Raw genomic sequence first — 20,814 nt, 5'->3', positions numbered from 1 at the left:
ATAGATCAATGATAGACAAGGTGGAGTTGGAGGAGGAGTCTGTGATTACTGAGGAGCAAAAGATAGAAAATACCAAAATCAGTTTGGAGTGGAGTCCATTAGATAGGCTTGAAGCTAAGGAGTTGGAGATGCCGTTTTCGGATGAAGAGATTAAACGGACGAGAGGTCCGCACACTAAACGGACGAAAAGCTCGAATCGTTTTTTTATTGTAAACGATAATTTCATTAGAATAATAGTAAAAAATACATAAAAAGCGGATGAGAAATCCGCAAACAAACCGCAGGGAAAGGAGGCTACTACTACACTATTGTCAATAACATAAAAATGTCCAATCCCTCACTACATCACTGATAAAAAGGTGGTTAAACTCTGGCAACTTTGTCGTCCAATTCGCGACTGAATTTGATCTTCTCCCAGACCTCGTCCGTAGACTCGGCTATGTCCGTGAAAATTCTTCTGTTATGCTCTAACCAAATTGACCAAAAGATGCAGTGAACTACCAAGTACCAAAAACTCATAGTTCTACTCCCGGTAGGTAAGCCTGGCTCCAAAAAAAACAAATCTTGCGTATTTCTTGGAAATGTCCATTCGAAACCCAATTCCAGCAAAACTTTTATCCAAATTCCGCTCATGAACGAACACTCAAACAGTAGATGGCCTTGATCCTCCTTTTTGTTCCGGCATAGGCTACACCATTCCAGGATTAAAGCACAGCCAGACCATCGTTTTTGTAGTGAATCGCAGGTTGGGAGTTTTCTCAAAGCCACGGTCCATCTAGGGGTGTTCAAACTACGGATAAAACCGAAAATCCAAACCGAAAAAACCGAACACCAAACCGAAAGCCGAATTTTGTAATTCGGATATAAATGATAAATCCGAAATTTATTTAGTTCGGTTTCGGATTATATATGTCAAAACCGAAAAAACCGAATTTTCATTAAATTAATCATTTTGTTTATATTTTTATTTATATTATATATTTTGATATGATATTTAGTGAATGAAAAGCCATTTTGAATAATTTTTAGTTGACTGTTGTTTGTTTAATTAATTTAGACCTTTTATTTAAATATTTTACTAAGAAATCATGTAAAAAACTAACATATTATATTTTACAATATATTTATATTAATATTAATACTTTAAATAATTATATCAAAACCGAATTAACCGACCGAATTAACCGAAGTAAAAAACCAAAAACCGAACCGACCGATGAATACCCTAGGTCCATCATATTAACAACATATAAAACTCCAATCTCTAACCAAATCTGACACCGATGATGACTCAAAGTCCTCGTGTTTCCTAATTCAACTAGAATCCCGAAGCTTAATCTTGTTCCAACACTCTTCAAACATCTCTTCTATATTGTTAAAAACTCTTTTATTCATCTCCAACCAAATTCACCAGCAAATACAATGAACGACCACCGTCCAAAAAAAATTTACCCCTCCTGCCCAAAGCTCTGAACCAAAGACGTCTCATGAAGGGCAATGTATAAAAATATGGTCCCGAGTCTCCGCCTCTTGCCGACACAGCACGCAACAACTCGGGCAAAGAGAACAAGTAGGCCACATCTTTTGCATCATCTCACAAGTTGATAATTTTGGAGCACCGCAATCCACGAGAAAACTTGAGCCTTAAATGGGATCGGCACTTTCCAAATTCCATGTCATGTACTATGGCTAGAGATTTTGTGAATCATTTAAAAAATGTAGCTTGTTTATTTTTCCACACATTGAATCACTTACATCTTACTTCAATCTTTAGCACAAATATTGATGGCAGAGGAATGTCAATACTCTATCATGAACAACGAATTCAGGAAAATAATAGTAGAGAAGTTAACACCTCAAAACCATGCGTGATAGGCCTTTGCCCAGATGTGTAAATGATAATGAAGTGTATGAGACAATACTTACTTCTTTACATTTAACATAGAATAATCTAGTTTCTCTCCCTTTCTCCCTGAAATATGTAATGCTACTTCCTCTCTTCTTAAAAAAATCCTCGTTGATTCCCCACTTTTAACTCGTAATTTTGTCCTGCCCCTTGGTGGTTCCCTCTTTCAATTTCATGCATGGAACTTCAGAAGTCAAAATTGTCAAAATCACATAAAAATTGCTTCATTTGAACTTCAAAATCATAAAAGCAAGTAGTGGAAAATGAGAAATGGCTCAATCGCTCCCCTCTGGCGGAAATGGTTAAAAAATGCCGAAGTTTTTTGTTTTAAGAAAGAACAGCTATAACTCACTTTTTAACAGGTATGATGCCTGGAGCGACATACTGCAGACAAACCCCAGGTGTGCACCTTATTGAATCACAAACAAAGCTATGTGCAGGGGCAATCCGATCACACTATGTTCACAAAGTTCTCGGGATCGAAAGTCTCGGTTTTGATCGTCTATGTGGATGACATTATTCTCACAAGTGATAATATTGAAGAGATGAGTTCGTTGAAAGAAAAACTATCAAAGGAATTCGAGATCAAAGATCTAGGTGGGCTTCGGTATTTTCTAGCTATGGAGTTTGCTCGGTCGAGCAAGGGGCTGGCTGTTTCCCAACGCAAATACATCATGGATTTGCTAAGAGAGACAGGCATGAGCGACTGTAAACCCGCTGAGACTCCAATAGATGCAAATGACCACCACTCAGAATGCCGCAGATGTGCATCAGTATCAGAGACTCGTAGGTAAATTGATTTATTTATCTCACACTCGACCAGACATAGCATTCGCTGTGAGCCTAGTGAGTCAGTTTATGCACGCTCCCTCTAGAGACCATCTTGAAGCCGTTAACAGAATCCTAAGGTACCTAAAGGGGTGTCCAGGAAAGGGCTTATGTTTCAAGAAGAGTGAGAGCAAGAAGTTGGAAGTTTATACAGATGCTGATTGGGCTGGGTCCATTACTGACAGGAAATCAACTTCGGGCTACTGTACTTTCTTGTGGGGGAACCTCGTCACATGGAGGAGTAAGAAACAGAATGTTGTAGCGCGTAGCAGTGCCGAGGCCGAGTTTAGAGCTATGGCTAATGGGATATGTGAGGCTATTTGGGTTCAACGAGTGTTACAGGACCTGAGAATTGAGGCTACTCTTCCGATTAGACTGTATTGTGACAATAAGGCAGCGATTAGCATAGCTCATAATCCGGTTCAGCACGATCGGACTAAACACATTGAAGTGGATCGACACTTCATAAAACAAAAGCTAGATAATGGGCTGTTTTGTACTCCATATGTTCTATCAACCGAGCAAGCTGCTGACATCTTCACCAAGGAATTATTTAGACCGATGTTTGAGAGTTGTATAAGCAAGTTGGGCATGATAGACATTTATGCACCAACTTGAGGGGGAGTGTTAGGATAGGCAATTTATTAGAGTTCTGGTTGTTATTCATTTTCTTATCCTTTTATTGTTTTATTTTCCTTGATTTCCTCCCTGTTTGTTAGGAGGTTTGTTAGTTGTTGAGTTTGTTCCTAGTTTTATGCTAGGTTTTAGTTTCTATCTGTTCTCAAATGTACTATATATGCTAGGGTTGATGATCAATAAAATGTGTGAATTTTATTCCTAAAAATTACAGTGTACATCTTACCACTTCATTCTGCATTTGAAATTGAAAATGCAATTACTATATAACAAAGTTATATTTACACCTTTCCCTCTCTCTTGCTTAGACAACAAAATTATCACAAGAAAGCAATCTTCATAAAATTAAAATGAAAAACAAAATCACTTGCATTATAGCATATAAAGTAAAAACTGGCAAAATTGGAGCAAAATCTCCATCGCAAACCTAGATAGATTTGAAAATACTAGAGTTTTTTTAAAGGAAGAAGATAAAGATATACATACCTTAGCTCACGTTTTTCGGCCTCAGTCAGCTTGACTCCCTCAAATAAATATTGTTCGTCCTCAATATCATCTCTGGATTATCCATATAAGAAATAGAAATTATAATGCAAACGTAAGTTAAGTAACTAAGTAGCAAACATATATAACAAATGTCAATTTAAAGGAAATTATTTTTTAATGTGTGTTCCATTACCTGAGTTCCTCTAATTTCTTTTGCTCTCTTTTTTTCAAATACTCTTGTCTGGACACTTTCCTGTTGCGAAGAAGAAGAATATGAATAAAAGTGGTATCAAAAGGCACAAGAAAGAAGATTGATATAGAATAGAGATAAAGCCTCATGTCGGCAAATTCAAGATCATGCCAACAATGAAAGAAAAAGAAATACCAGGTTGCAATTAACAAATAAAAATTCCCAGGATTAAATGTTTTGGACTGGCTAATCAAATGAGGATCTTATGGATCAAGCCTAACCGATTCTTCATATTCTGGCAGGCCCTTCTTATTGGGTCTCTCAACTTTTTGGACTTGATTACTATACGTGGAAACTGTACATTATTTGAAAATCCCAAAAAAACAAATCAGAGCTTTCACTTTCGGGACAAGTAGGTATAACTATAAACAACTTTCTATCTTACGTCATTACAAACAAAAGATGCAAATTTAATTTTCTAACAAAAAGCAAATTCACGTAGTGCATCTACTGACCAATAGCGCTTCGATAGGGGCTTGAAGGCGAGAGGATGAGCAACCAAGGTTTACCACACCTAGAGCTCCCTTACAAAAAGGGGAAAGTATGAATCGTACAGTTAGATGATACATTCAGTGGAGCTACTAGTCCTTGTTCATCTCCTCAACAAAGTTAACAGAGTTACTACTTCTTACATACATGCTTGTTGCTCAAATGAAAACAAGGCCTTTAACTCACATAATATGGCAAACAAAACTAACATTAATAGAACCAGGTGGTAAAGAATCAACTACCCAGAGACACATGATTCGGAAATAGAAATTTAGAAACTTATGTGACAAACCTCAATGTCCCAATGCCATCATCCTCCAATGCCTTAGATCTCCGAATTGCCTCTTCTGAAGTATAAACACAAAAAATGCAGTCAACCCACAGTACATGAGTATTAAAAGCAACAAAAGTAAACAAATAACCAAATTTGCCTCTTATTTTCGCCACTAACCATTCCTTCCAAATATGAATTTGACAATACTTTCTAATATCTAAGTCATATAAAAAGGAAACAGGTTGGGTTTATTCTTTTGGTACAGAAGCCAGTTTTCATTTTCTGCAAGAAAGTAGAGCGACATACAAATGTCGACGTGTCACTTTAATCCACCACTATCATCAACACCTCTCATTCATGTTACAATCACTAACAACCATACCATCGTCATTTCCTTCTCACTCTTATCACATTTTTAATGTGCATGGACCCGCATAAGACATCGTCTACAAGATATATAATTTCTAACTCCATCTAACCAACCTCAACACCAACAACTGATGCGATAAAAAATTCAGAAAATAGCTGGTCCAGTGGTCCCCATAGCTTACGGTTCATCATCCAAACTGCTTGAATCAATACCAAACAAAGGTAATCCATAGATTAAAATTACTAACGTTCTAGACATAGGCAATATCTGTTATATCTTTTCAAGATATGTCACAATATAAACTAGCTGCATGAGAAAGTTGATAAAAAGCCACCACAGAAACAACAAGGATAAAGCACCTGCGGAGAAGGTTCTAATATCAAGAATGACACAAAAAATCCTAAACCATGTCCTATTATTTTACCAAGAGCTGTGGTGTGATTGCTTCATTTCACTCTTAAAGCACGGAGTAAAAGCAACATATCAAAATCAGAATTAATGAGCGCGAGCACAAAGAATAAATTTATCGGAGATTCAATTCGAAAAAGTTTTTAGTCTTGACAAGGTAATACAAGGAGCTTGTTTAAGTGCAGAAAATTCAGAGGAAGACATTCAACTAAAACGAAATAAGTTTTGCACATTACATATATAAAGAAGAACTAATGAAAAAGTACAGTTGTAAGCAAATGATCAATATGACAAGAAAAAATCTGCTAAATAAAAATCAAAATGATTACCTTCCCCTTTCTTCGTAAGCTTTTGATCAGTCAACTGTACAAAGAAAAGTGCAAAAATTAGAAGATAAAACAGTAAAAATGAATTGAAGTTAAACCCCAGACACTGAGTGTTCGTTCACTCTCAACTCCTTTGAGCTTTTTACATTTTTTTACCTAATTTAAACTGGTGAGAGAATAATATTGCAGTTAATATTTTTCTTCACCACGTCTCCCACTATACCCAATTATTTCATATTCTACCTTTTTCTCTCTTCCACTTTTTCCGTTTCTTTTTTTGTGTCTTCTCCTTTCTTTTGCCTAGTTTTCTTTCCTTTCTGTCTTCTTTTCCTAAAATTTCCCCTAAAGGGATTTATGTTTCACCTTATGAAACAGGATTTGATATTCATGACATCTATTTCTCTTTGATATGCATCACATCTATTTCTCTTCCCTCGATTCTCCCTTACAACCACAGCATAAGCAGTTGTAACTCTACAGCCGCTGACGCTACACCTTCACAGCCACTGCAGATGTGAAAGAAACAGAAAATACGAACAAATCTTCTGTTGTCATTAATTCGTTAAATCCCTCGAGTCAACGCCTTGTGATAAATAATAGTTCACACCCGATAGATGATAAATCAAACCAAAAGAGTGGATGGTGTGTGTTCAAGGGAATTATGATTGAGCCGAGAAAATTGAAACCAAACATAGCATGATGTTAGATTACCGAGTCATCACATAGTGGACTATGTGGATGAGAAGACATGTAAGTGAAAATCCATCCAGTTGAAAATTCGAAATTCCAGCATAATAATGATATCTATCATGAGATATGTAAGACAAAATTTAGAGTTAAGCCAATTTAATTGTGTACCTTCCTAGTCCCTGCTGCGTCGCGTTCCTTGATATGCTGCTCCAGCTTCTCCCTTTCCCTTTGATCACGCAGTCTTTGTTCTTCTGACTACAGTTAACAAAAGTAAAAGTATATTTCAGCACACAACAGCCGTAGACTCCAATTAAAAAAATTAAAGAAAAAGAGAAAACAAAAACAAATAAATGTTTTGCTATACAATAAGAATAAAAGATGAGCCAGAAGTGGGATAGAAATCATAAACATGATCTTTAAAATGTCAAATGGAAGGATTCTTTCAAGGCTCAAGTGTTGTACCTTCTAAAAGTACATTTAACTATTCAATTACCAGCTAAACAATACCATCAGCTATAAAACCCTTATCAAAACAGAAGTGGCAGACTAGTGTGATTGGCTTATGATGCATTACATAGATTCTATTTATCAATGTCCATAAGAATTAAGTGGTTTGTAACGTCCCGAAAATTTGAAGGTCCACGTGAACCACATGCATGCAAGTTATTAAATTTCTTTGATATTTTATTTAATTGTTTTAAAGCATTAAATGCAGTGTTTATTTTATTAATTTGTGTTTAACTACTTTTAAGCATTTTATGGATAATTATAGCATGATAGGATTTATTTCATGAAATTTTAAAGGTTCATGCATTAAAGATTTTTAGGTTGCATTTCACGCTCGATCGAGGAACGGAGACCGGAGAATTTTCAGGAAAATTATTTTATTATATGATTAACTTTTATTAACTAAAATAAGGTGTTTTTAAGAGTATTTTTCAAAAATAGGATTTTATTGGGTATTTTTTCCCGCAGATTTTATTTTTATACGGTACGCAAATTTTATCGAATCGGTGGACTTTTTGAGGGTTCGGCTAATATTTTCAAAAACTTTCCAATAAGAAATATTTTGCGGGAGTGTGTTTGAATTTAATGGGTCTACTTTTAAGCTTATTGGGCTTAAAACTCTTTTTAAAAAGTTAATTACCAAATTAAGGCTCATTAAGTGATTTGTCAACCATTTAAATAATACACAAATTACCATTAACCTAAACCTAATCATTAGCCACTCCCCACCAGCCGACACCCACCATTTCAGAAACATATTCTCTTGATTTTCAGAGTATTTCATCAAGAAAGCTTCGGTCTCCTCTACTCTTGCAAAGAATAATCCTACCGGCGTTCGTTCCTCGACCTCCTCGCGTTTATACATCATCAGGCACGCTTTGTACTTTTTTTCTGTATCATACATGTTTATATGCTGGTGATTTGTGTTCATGCATGAGAAGTTTCGATCCAAGCCTTTCCATGGAATATATTTTCAGTTTGCATGTGTTCGTGCTATTCTTTGATTGGTACTTCTGGTTTAATGGTGCGAGGGGCTGCTGTATTATGAAGGTAAGGGGCTGTACAGATCATGGTTGTAGAGGTTTAGGTGCTGGTGTGCGCAGCTTGTTCGAGTTTTGATGAAAAAGGGTGATGGCCGATCGAGTGTGAGGTGTGAGGAGATTCGATCCACTTTCCTGCCACTCCGGCTGTGCGAGGGCCTTCTCCAGCCCTGGACCAGACCCTGGTGGGTCTGAGTTGGGGACTGGAATGGCTCGAACCATGCTGGAAACGACGGAATGAGCGATCGAGCAAGGGTGATACGGGTTAGCCGTGGTAGGAGCTTCTTGTTGATTCTCGGTTCTTAGCAATTGGCGGCTTGCATGGAACTTGTGGCGTGGGTCTGGTAGGTCCATTAGGATTTGGTCTTGGTCCCTAGTAGGTGGTTCGTGGCTGGTGTGAGCTTGTGCGAGCTGGGAAGCACTAGGATGCAAGTGGTGTCATTTCGGGTTTGGGGTAAGGTAGTTGCAATTTTTCCAGAAACTTTCCAGCAGCTGTAAGAGGTTGTTTTCGTGAGTTTAGGGGCTGGAATTGTTGGGTTTTAGGATTTTAAAGTGTTTGTAAGATATGGTAAAAAGTTGGGAAAATTCCGGTTAAGTTTCGAGTCGATTCGGGTTAAAACCGGGACCCCGGTCCAAGTTTTTAAAACGAATCGGTTAAGTTCTGATTTTGGCTCGAGTTTACGTCTAGGAAACACTTTTAAATATGTTTTGGGACATTATAAGAAGTTCGGCAAGCTTCGGGTCAATTTTCGAGATCCAGGGGTAAAACGGTAATTTTTGGGTTTCCAGGGGCAAAATGGTCATTTAACCAGGGTGAGATTTTGATAATGGCAGTGCCCTGAGCACATTTTATCATGTTTTAAATGTTCATGCATCACGTTTATGATTTTTATAAAATTATGGTAAATACGGTGCACGCTTACTTTTAAGGAAAAAGTTACGTATATGCATATGTTTTTTTAAGTGAGGAATATGATGATATTTTTTAAGGATGTGAATTGGTTGTGACTAACGATGTATATGTATACGATGACATGAGATATGATGAGCTGAGGCCCGGGCTCAGTGGACGGGTAATGCTGTCGCTGATGTCCCCCGCCGCCGGGTACCACGGTTTTATAGATAAATCCATCGAATAGAGCTAATACGATAGAGCTGATACGAAAGTCACAACTAATGAACTGAATTCAATTAAAAAGAAAATGTATACGTTTATGATGACATGAGATTACATGATTTGACACGAGAATGGAAATGTATACGTATATGATGACATGAGATGACATGATTTGACACGATATGATTTTACACGACACGTTTATGTTATATTTTTAAGTTCATGAAAGATATGTTGAGTATGATATTTTTCACTGCTGTGTGCCATGTATGTGTACTTGTTATTTCTGGTACAAGTGTGTTAAGTTTTTAGACTTACTAGGCGTGTGTGATGCAGGTGAGCTAAACGATGAGGAGACTGGAAGTGCCGAACTCTGAGTAGGCAGACCTGGTGCGGTTAGGGGTGTCAAAATGCGACACGACCCGTCAACCCGACACGACCCAACACGAAAAAAATCAGGTTCGGGTTGGGGTTTTTCGGGTTCGGGTTGGGTTCATTCGGGTTAGTGCCATGTTAAGCGGGTTTCGGGTGGGGTCGCGGGTTGACCCGCGAACTTTTTTTAAAAAAAAAATATTACCTTTATTTTTATATATTGTATACTCTAACAAAATTTATTATATATTTATATGATAAATTTTCATCATTTAATATTTTTTTTGAATTTTTTTCATTAATTTTTTTAAAAAAATTTAAAAAAATAAAAAATAAAATACGGATTAGGCGGGTTAGACGGGTTGAGTCAGGTTATACGGGTTCGTGATCGTGTTGGGGGTTTTCGGGTTACTTCGGGTTCGGGTTAGGTTCGGGTTGAATAAAAAATAAAAAAATTTCGCGGGTTGACCCGAAACCCGACCCAACCCACCCGATTGACAGCCCTAGGTGCGGTGACACGACCCGAGGACCGCATGTTTCCGCACTTTGATTAGGAGATCTGAGAGGAGAAGAATATTTTCATACGTTGATGATTTTTACGATTTTTACTCGTTTGTGTTTACGTATGATTTTTGGATAAGTTTGATTAATTTAAACTGTATTGTTTTTGTTGTCAAATAATAAAGATTTATTTTAAATGTTATTTCGAAATGTGAGATTTAAAAAAAATCAGTGTTCTAAAATGCGCCCTAGGCGCTAGGCGGAGGCCGGCCGCACCGATAAGGTGCTAGGCGGCCAGCCCAGGCGCTAGGCGGGCCTGGGCGCGCTAGGCGGAGGCTGGGCGCCTAGGTGGGCTTGTTTTTTTTTTAAAAAAAAATTTGGGCTTCAAAATTCAATGATCCGGTAAGAAGCCCGTTTAAAAAAAAAATTGGCCCACTAGGTATGATGGTTTTCTGTCTGGGCTTTTGCGTTTCTTTCTTATCGTTATTTCCCAAAGCACTCTTCGTTCCAGAAGGCAGCCTCGATCCAGAAACACTCCTCGTTCCAGAAGGCAGCATCGTTCCAGAAGCAAGCCTCATTCCAGAAGGCAGAAGCAGTCCTCGTTCAGAAACAATATGATTTATATTGTTTTGAATCTTTGATATCGTAGAATTTTTGATATCGTAGCTATGTTCTAGTATATGATTTATATTGTTTTGAATCTTTGATATCGTAGAATCCGATTAGCGGCGCTTAGCCCCCGCCTAGGCGGCCTAGGCGCTAGGCGCTGGGCTGGCGCCCGACTAACGCCTAGCGAATTTTATAACCTTGAAAAAAATATATTTCCACACATGTAAAATCACTTTTAAAATGAGTAGACGTTACATGGCTAGTGTCCAATTCTTGACAAGGCTAGAATTCTAATATACAAAGCCCTTGGAAAATACTCTCCTATTACTTGACTAAGTAAGTACTCTAATAATAATCTTTTGTTGGGCTCTCTAAACAGTCATTCTTGTAACGTCCCGAAAATTTAAGGGTCCACGCGAACCACATGCATGCAATTATTAAATTCTCTTGTATTTTAATTAAATGTTTTAATTGCATGAATTAATTATGTTGTGCATATTACATGTTTAAAATATATTTTTCTACATTGTTGCATTAAAATGTATTTTTAAAGGTTATTCGAGTTGCGATCGAGGAACGGAGACCGAAGGCTGAAAAATAGAAAATGTTTTTATTAAATAATTATTTTTAATTATTTAAAATATGGGTGATGCTTTTTATTATTTTTGAAAATAAGAGGTTTTGAGGTGATTTTATACGCCGGGACATAAATTTTATCGGTGTTGGTTTTTCAAATAAAATACGAGCTTTTTGGCAACCCGGCTAATAAATTAACAAATTTATTTAAACAAAAACTTTGTTAATATTTTATTAAATCCTAATCAAGCACTAATGGGCCTAATTTACATACTTAATAGGCCTAAACCTTTTTGATGTTTTATTAGCTATTTAAAGTGCAAAACCCTTTTCCCCACACCATTAACCCACGCCCCACACCCCCTGGACATTCAAACTTTCCTCTCAACACCAAATTCACGGCTCACACACAAACACACTTTGGGAAGAAAAATTCGAAGGGGTTCAAGGAGAAGATAGCCAAAGGTTTCGCTCCGTTCTTCGTCGTCAACGGTTTTTTGTCCGTATAAAACGCAAAGGCACGCCATACATCTCCTTTTCTCATCCATCACATCATATTATTGTTTTAATTATTGTATGCATGAAGAACATGATTTTTTTTCAGTATTTTCGGATTATTGCATGCACACTTGAGGAAACATGACATTTTGATGCAAATTCTTAAAGTTTTTATGAAGAATGGGGCTGCCATGAACTTAGGTTGGAATCAGTGATGTTTATACATGAATTAAGGCCCTAAATTACTCACCATAATCACCAAAACACGTTGCACAATCAAGAAACATGCAAGCTGGAACTACCTTACTGTCATAGTTTTGAGGGGCACGGTTTTGGGGCTTGGCTTGGGTTTGGTTGGGACCAGGGCCTGGCTAGGGACGTGGGTGAGTCAAGCGAAGAGTCCTAGCCATGCTAGGGCTCGAAAATCAGGGGCTGGGAGGAGTCCTTGCCAACAAAGACTCCACCCGAGAGAAGGCTAAGGGCTGCGCAGGTTTCAGAAGATTGTGTAGGGAGGAGGGGCTCGGCCAGGGGGCTTGGGCTGGGCTAGGCTAGGTTCTTAGGGTCCTAGAAGGGTTGGTTCAGGGCTTGGTTGGGTTGGCTAGGTCCAAGAAATAGGAACAAGAGTCCTTGTCAAAGTGGGTTTCTCGGCTGGTTATTGTAGCTGCTGTTGTAGCTCCGGTTTCAGGGGCTGTGGTCGAGTCCTTAGGTCCTTAGGGTCCCAAGAGGGGTGCACTAGGGTCTGGGCATGGGCTGGGCCGGCTGGGTTGGCTGCTGGCTCGAGAGGAAACATGAGGATGTGAGGGAGGCCCTTGTGCGCGCAGGTTGGTGTTTCTGATCCAGGAGGTTTGTGCGTAGGTTCCAGGGCTTGGGCTGGTCTGGGCTTGGGCTGGGCATGGTCCAGGGAAGGTTAGTGTCAGGTGGGCTCAGTGGTTAAGGGCTGGAAGAGTCCTAGGTTGGCTAGGAGTCCTCATGTGCTTAGGAGTCTCACACTTGCACACATGCATGCAATAGGGTCACGGGCAGGAGGGTTTTGAGCAAACTATTGTCTGGTTCTTTGGGCTGGGAATGGTCAGTAGGGTCCCTATATGGGTTGGCTAGGTTTTGGCTCAAGGTGGCTCGGGCGTGGCTCGAGTAAATTGGGAGATGGCTCGGGTGGTTCGATAATGTGTCAAAAACGAGATTTTAATAACTAAAATTGAATCCATGGGTCCACGGGGGTGCTCATGACTTGGAAGGGTAGAATAAATTATAAAAATGCTATGTTTAAAATTTGGGATCAAGATAACGAGTTTTGGATTTATCCGGGATTTAATCGCCGCACGAAACGCTAATTAACGAGTTAATTGAAACGCCAAGTTTTAGGCTTTATAAAATTATGAAAAATTATGTTTAAGCTTAAATAATTATTATAAGTCTAAGTTTTTAACTTGGGAATTTTATATTAAGGTTTGGTTTAATTCGGGGTTAAAACGCGTCAATACGTCACATTTAAAGATTAATTTAAAAGTCATCGATTTAAGCCAAATAAAAATATAAGAAAATTCATGTAAGCTTAAATAATTATTTGGGACATGTTAGAGTCAATGGAATTAAGAAAATGTCAAAAACGTGAAATTTTACGTCTAAGGGTAAAACGGTTTTTTTACACCTAGAAATTAGTAAACGTCATGGCAGTGCCCTGAATGTTGTTTTATGTGCTAATATGATTATTTTCTATAGTTACGGATGTTTATGGAATTTTTTTTTATGTTAAAATGATATTTTAAATGTTTATGAGATTTTATATGTTAAAATGATATTTTAAATGTTTGGGAATTTTATATGTTTATGATTTAATATGTCAAAATATTATTTTAAATGTTTTGAGGTTAAAATGTCATTTAAAATGTTTATGAAATGTTCATGATTAAATTATGATTTTTAAATGTCTATGAGATTTTTTTATGATTTAAGGAAGACATTTAAAAGACATGTTGCATGCTTGGTTTCAAAAACAAAAATGTTACGTTATGCATGATTTTTATAAAGTGATGAGAATGTAAATGTTGAAGAAAGTGAAGTAGTTGTGACTAATTCGTTAATGTTGGGTATGTCGTGAGGGTGACGGTCCAAGTGGGAGCCCGACGATCGTATTTTCATCATTACGAATATGTGGTTACGGTTTTGTGGTAACGGTAAGAATGGAAATATCGTGAGGGGAAAAGGCCCCAGAGGGAACTCATTTATGGGAAAAGGCCCCGAGGGAACCCCGACGATCGTATTTCTATTCGATCAGGATAGGCCAGGCCCAGTTGACCGGTGAGAGTGTTGCTGGTGTCCCCCGCCGCCCAGTACTGCGGTTTCATGTAGATGGATCCATTGATTTTTCATGTTCATGTCATGTCAAGAAAGTCACAATTAACGATCTGAATTCAACAGAGGAAAAGCAAAAATGTTTATGATCATGAAAAATGTTTTATGTCATGTCATGTTGAGGAAAAAAAGGAAAAGGTTAAGGTTTATGTGATGCATGTCATGAAAATGTTTATGCTTAAAGTTGATGCATCATTTTGAAAATGTTTTTGTTTAAAGCTCATGCATCATAAAAAATTTACAAAAATGTACATGTTGGAAGTTTATGCATCTTCATGAAAACGATATTTTAAGTACAAGTATTTTTCATTGTTATATGTTGACTGTACTACGTATTACTTGCTATAAAGATGATGGTGTTTTGAGTCTTTAGACTCACTAGGTGTGATGGATGCTGGTGAGTTTGAGGGAGGTCTTGACGGGTGATTTGACTGGACTGAAGGTGCACACAACCCGAGGACCAGCGTTTCTATTTTTCTGCATTTACGATTATGACTTATGATTTATGCTAAAAATTTTAAGACTATTTATTTATGCTTTGAGAGATTTTTGAGAGGTTTAGTATGGGCTATACTTTTCAAATTTGTTACTTTTTAGGTTTGGTAAAACATGCAACGATTTCATTTTTATGACTATTTCACTTGATTTTTAAAATGCTAGTTGGATGATGTTTTATTTTAAAGGGTAAAATATTTTATAAAAATATTTTCATGAGGTTTATGTGTATGGCCGAAAATTGAGTGTTTATAAAAAAAAAATTTCTAGTACTTTTTAAGCAATAAAAAGGGCAGACGTTTCAATTCTATTAGCACTTTGAGGTGTCAGTAAATCTTAAATTTGGAAATCGAAGGATTGGCAGTCAAATGCAAGCTCAAATGTCAAGCCTGAACCCAAGTCTGCATCAGTTACTGATTATCTATTAAAAAGGGACCAAGAAAAAGCCATCTATTAATCATAATAACTCGTCAATATAGACAATTACCTCAGAATCATCATCTTCATCATGGGAAGTTCGTTTTTGTGCTTTTCTATCTTGGACCCCTTTTCTGACAACCTGCAAAATCATTTAAAAGTTGAAAAGAAAGAATCTTGTCAAAAAAAGGAACTGATACAGTGTCTTACCATAGGAAAGGAAAGGAAATTTTATCAATAAGAATATAAATATTATGCCTCATCATCTGTATCGTCGTGAAGCTCACTCCTTTTTCTGAACTTTTTTCTTCCTGTATCCTCTTTTTTGGGAAGGGAAGCCACAGGGACCATATCCTCCTCCTCATCATCAGCCTCCAACAGTTTATAGGTCTTTTGTTTCCGTGCAAGCATTGCAGCCTCCACTTCTCTTTGTTGATATAGCTAACACAAAACCAAGAATAACTATATTTACTAAACATGTGATTCAACAGTAATTTATATATCTGTTAGAATATAATAAATGAAATAAGCACCCACATTTGGTCCTGAAGTCTTATGCTCAACTCTGGCGAAAATTTCTTTAGCAAACAAGGATATCTCTGAAGAGGATGACAATCCCAAATCTGCCAGTTGATTTACTATCTCAGAGGGCGACGAAGCTTTCTTAGCTGCATTCAAATGGCAGAATTAACCATTCTTACACACTAAATTAATATGATCCGATAGCCATATGTTGAAATTAAGGCACTAGAAGCACAAATCACCACACGTGTTAAAAACAGGAAAGCAATGATGCATAACGGTATAAATTGTATCTTAAGAAATGATGAACGATAACTGCAAACTTACACAGTGTTATCACATACTGAACAACAGTGGGCTGCGAATACCCCAAAAGAGAAATCAATTTGTCGGACACCCATGTCCTCAAATCATCCATTTCCCCTGCATAAATATAAGGAGAAAGATCATATAGACCAATTTCATACATAAGATATGCCACACTATTATAAATTTGCATGTATCATGTCAGTACTTCCAGGTCTACATCTACAGAAAGCAATTAAACTTCTAATTTTAACTCTTTCATCATGTTATTTGAATCCATGCAAAACATTAGGAGCCCCAAGATTCCAGACCTCGATAAAATATTGATCAAGCTTTAATGACATCTTTACAAAGCTTTTAACAACATCCAAACATTCAAATAAGTAAAACACAACATGAATGATGGAGATTCAACGATTTTGAAGCTGAAATTCAAGGAAACTTCCGAGATTAGGGTGATTCATGCTGAAATAATGCTAAAGACATATTGCATAAATGCAATGAAATTTGAATTGCAATTTCATCATCTTAACACTTTCAGTAAGGATGGTCGAAAAATGAAAATGAACCAACTAACACCAGCAGCTACCAAGTCAAGGCCTCCAAACAACATTAAATAAGCACCAAAACAAATAATCAAACTGTGGAACTATGATGTCATCAAGTTGGATTCGAGAAATCGCTGCAATTTCATAACAGCAATCATGTCTTAAATCATGTACAATTAAATAATGGTTTTCTAAGCTTCCTTGGATTACAGCATAATAATAATTTTTACTTTGATGATTCGATTCGATCAACAGGTATTATACTATTATTTTCTTGCGAAATAACTTGAAAAACAAAAGCACAATAAAAACAATTAAATTGATCTGATACTATGATAAACTCCTAACAGTGAAACCACAATCATAGTATCTCAGATTTTTTAAGTTATGATTGTGGTTTCACTGTGAGGAGTTTATCATAGTAAGGGCACCATACCAACTACTACCATACAAGTTCCAAAAAGTTCAAACCAATCCAAAAAGAAATAAGGTTATGGGCTCTATTCTAATTACTGTGGATTAAATTCAGGAAACCCAAGGAAAAAAACGCTTTCAAATATGTATCAATAACCATACACCAAAAAAGCGTTCTACTAATCACTTCATCTACTCAATAAAGATACAGCTACCCTATCTACAAGCGGGTGCTACAAAGAACAGAAACAACACTTCCATGGTTCGATAAAAAGAATAAAAAACTTCAAAGACTACATCATACAGAAATGTGCTACGGATGAGATGCATCAAAAAGATGATCAAGTTTAGAAATCGTTTTTTCTTCCTGGCGTTCATTAACATGAATTTCCCAAAAACAAATAAATCGTTTTTGCCCAATTTCGAATATGAAGAAACCAAACAAAAAAACAAAGAAATCGAAAACCTGGATTCGTGGAAAAGGTGTCATTGAGATTAAGCTCCGACATTGGAACAAAAACCTTACCTTTAAACTGAAAATGAAGAAAATTTGCCTTCCTCTGTTCTTTCTTTTACGTTTCTTTTTCTTCCTTCGATTAGGACACCATACAGATACAGGGTTTAGGGGGCAATGAGGAAAAAGGGAGTCGTCGCGGAAGAGTTTATTAAAAAAAAAGGGTCTAGGGGGAAGGAGGAAAAAGGGAGTCGCGGAAGGGTTTATTAAAAACAAAAGGGAGTTAATGTAATTTAGTTTTTTATCGTTCGTTTAAAATTTATTTAAAAACTAATTTTTTTATTAGTGTATTTTAATTTTATATATAATAAAATTTATAATTTAATTAAATAAAAAAACTTACTCCACTCAATGTTTCCATTTTTTCTGACTCAACTCTAGATCATATTTCATTCTTTATCTTCAAAAAAATCTTTTTCTTCTCAATCTTCCATCATCTCATTTTTTGACTTACAATTAACCATAAGTCTACAAGTTATTTTTTTGCAACAAATCCAACAAAAATTTCACGTATTGATAAAAAATTTATTTTGAGATATGAAATTTATTGTCTCTCGTCAGTGTTCACGATCCAGGGTGAAGAGCTTCACCCTGAGTCGTGAAGCCAAGGGTCGTGAAGCACAGCAACCCAGGGTTGTGAAGCACAAGTCTTCACGTGAAACACTTGGTTTCACAACCCTACTTGGGTTGTGAAGTGCTTCACAACCCAACACTTCACGACCCAACTTGGGTTGTGGAGCACTTGTTGGGTCGTGAAGCACAAGACCCGGGGTCGTGACGTGAAGACTTCACGACCCCTTCACGACCCATTAATTTTAAATTTTTACAATTAATAACATTTGTTTTGTTTTAAATTTATACAACTAATAATCTTTTTGTTTGTTTTTTTTACAGGTTTACTTTCCCGCTAAACTTGAAAGAAATCAATTTTTTGAATGCAAGTTAACTTTAAGATCAAGATAATCTATAAGAAGATTGTAGCATTTTTAAATGACGAATAGATAGAATATTTGGATCGAGTGTAGCAGTAATGTAGAGGCCCGTATTTCGTATTAGTAATTTTTGCGGAATTATTAAAAATTTTCCTCTTTAAATAAATAACGTGCATCATTTATAAAATAAACTGATAAATAGATTAAACTTAAAAGTAACAGCGGAAGTAAATATTGTGTTTCAAAATAACAACTTAAAAATCATTCAACATATTAAAACTGAGTTTGAAAATAAAATAGTGAATAAACTGAAACATGAGGTCCTCAGGTTCCTACTACTGCTGACCCAAGCTAGCTCACTGGTCCCCGTCCTCAGTCTCGAACTCATCAGTACCTACAACAATCAAGTCTAGTGAGTCTAAAGACTCAGCATGCATATATCGTGAATAACAAGTAAATATATCATAAAATTTCGTGTAACGTAAAAATATCGTATCGTAAAGCGTAAGGTGAAAATCATGCCATGAGTAATTATAAATACATGCATATCTGAAAATCGTACGTAAAAGATTTGCTCGATAGAGCCCTGTCATAAATTATCATATCGTAATTTTCTGGTAGGGATAATGTTTCTACACAAGTGTCCCATAACATAACATGCACGTCTGCTCAGACTAAACCACAGTATACTGGGCGGTAGAGATCATCACAGCCCTTGGACTGGATATCCGTACCCATACATAATCGTAAACCGATCGTAAGTCACCGGGTGAAGCAATCTCATAAGCGTAAGGTGGCCACAAGTCATATCTCATATATCTCAAAAATAAATATTTTATATTTTATGCACGTAATATAATTATAACCATGTTTTACCGGATGACTTTGATTGTTCCCAGGATTGCTGTGACCTAATTCTAACATTAGAAACATGCAAATAATCTTGACTTGACAAAGACAACCGAACCAAAAACGAGACAACTACATCCAACAAACTTAGTATTCAACCATGGCTTCGTACCAACCCGAACCGACATTGAACCATTGTTTAGCCATGATTAAAATACACCTAAAATACTGGAAAACATATCCCTAGGGCTGTAATGCACGAAAATAGTGAATTGTAAAACGCTCTTTCGAGAGTCACTTTGGGACATTGCACCGTAATTTCTCGTACGACTTCTAAACTTAACCAAATCATGAATGGCCAAAAACATGACCTTCCTAACTCATTGAGGTACTGTCCAGTCCAAGATCATAGGCTAAAAGCCAACCAAGAACTCAAAACAGCCTCCTGATCCGCAACAAGGCTGCGTTCAAATTTCAGCGGCAGCAGCTATGCTTGTGTTGCTTCGTTTACAAGGCTAATTGCCATTGGGCCTTGAACCACCAACCAGAGACTCTTTCCAACATCCTAAGGTATGGCTTGAACCATGGCTAAGGGCCCTAGGCCAACCACAATCCAAGCAAACACCTAAGACAACACAAAGCTCCACCCGAGAACACCATGTGCTGTACCGTGGGGGTGTTGCTTCATCTTGCTGTCATATATCATTCCAGTGGCCACATGATCGACCATGGCTTGATCCAGACATCATGAGGTATTGTGTGAACCATGGCTAAGGGCTAGAAGCCAACCAAGATCCACCCAACACCAAGAATTTGAAGCTTCACTCACACAGGAAATGAGAAAATCGAAGAGGCAGTTGTGTTGTTGCTTTGAAATTTTGATGGATCCATGAACCAAGCCTTGAAAGGCCATCTTGGTCACGTCCTAGACATGCTAAGGGAAGGTTCTAACCATGGTTACAGGCCTTAGATCAACCAAGATTCAAACCCTCGCCTTAGACAAACAAGAATCAAGAATCGAGACTCAAACTCGCCACTATGGAAGAAGTTGCTGTCAAGTCTCTTCCTTGCGTGCATGGACTGGAACCAATGAACCAACATGACTCTAACACACTCTAGTACATGTCTAGATGCAGCCTTGAGTGTCTGGAATCAAGCCAACCTCCTGAAACCACAAAAACAATCAAACCCGTGAACACAAAAAGGAGCCGAGAAATTCTATGCCGGTTTTCGAAAAAAAATGCTGTCAAATTCGATGATTTCGTGCTTCATGAACATAATATGGTTTAAAAATGTATATATGACTTGATTGAAGAGAGAAGAATAACATATACATGCCTGGAAATTTGTTTAAGAAAGAAAACAAACTATACGACGAACACGGCGCAACGGAGACGGAGTTCCTTTTCTTTCTTGTTTTCTTGATTAAGGCTCACGATTTATAGCTAGTGTTTCCTCTGAAATTTTCGAATGAGAGTGAGGGAGAATGGCTAGGTAATGGAGGGAGAAGGTTACTAATTAAATAAGGAGGTTGAATGACAAATCAAATCATTCCATCATAGTTGCTAGTGAGATATGGAAT

At 37.1% G+C, this 20,814-nt stretch overlaps 1 protein-coding gene across 2 annotated transcripts in view; it reads right to left on the bottom strand.

Annotated features, from left to right (window-relative positions):
• Positions 1 to 17,581, bottom strand: part of LOC142543720 (pre-mRNA-splicing factor ATP-dependent RNA helicase DEAH1-like) — a 30,455-nt gene extending 12,874 nt beyond the window's left edge. The window contains exons 1-10 of one of the 2 annotated variants that reach the window (XM_075651126.1): positions 17,464 to 17,581; positions 15,997 to 16,092; positions 15,685 to 15,815; positions 15,406 to 15,588; positions 15,218 to 15,289; positions 6,832 to 6,918; positions 5,977 to 6,010; positions 4,888 to 4,942; positions 4,050 to 4,109; positions 3,857 to 3,928 (exon numbers count right to left, since the gene is read on the bottom strand). In XM_075651126.1, coding sequence (XP_075507241.1) covers positions 3,857 to 3,928; positions 4,050 to 4,109; positions 4,888 to 4,942; positions 5,977 to 6,010; positions 6,832 to 6,918; positions 15,218 to 15,289; positions 15,406 to 15,588; positions 15,685 to 15,815; positions 15,997 to 16,087 — 785 coding nt within the window. In that variant the 5' untranslated portion in view covers positions 16,088 to 16,092; positions 17,464 to 17,581. Of the gene's footprint in view, positions 1 to 3,856; positions 3,929 to 4,049; positions 4,110 to 4,887; positions 4,943 to 5,976; positions 6,011 to 6,831; positions 6,919 to 15,217; positions 15,290 to 15,357; positions 15,589 to 15,684; positions 15,816 to 15,996; positions 16,093 to 17,463 lie in introns of those variants that run through there. The other variant, XM_075651132.1, reaches the window with a different exon arrangement.
• Between the last annotated feature and the right edge of the window lie 3,233 nt (positions 17,582 to 20,814).

This window comes from Primulina tabacum, chromosome 1 (assembly GCF_025594145.1).
Source record: "Primulina tabacum isolate GXHZ01 chromosome 1, ASM2559414v2, whole genome shotgun sequence".
In the NCBI taxonomy this organism is placed as follows: Eukaryota; Viridiplantae; Streptophyta; class Magnoliopsida; order Lamiales; family Gesneriaceae; genus Primulina; species Primulina tabacum.
Note: the sequence above shows the minus strand (reverse complement) of the source record. Positions and strands in the feature narration are given on the sequence as shown.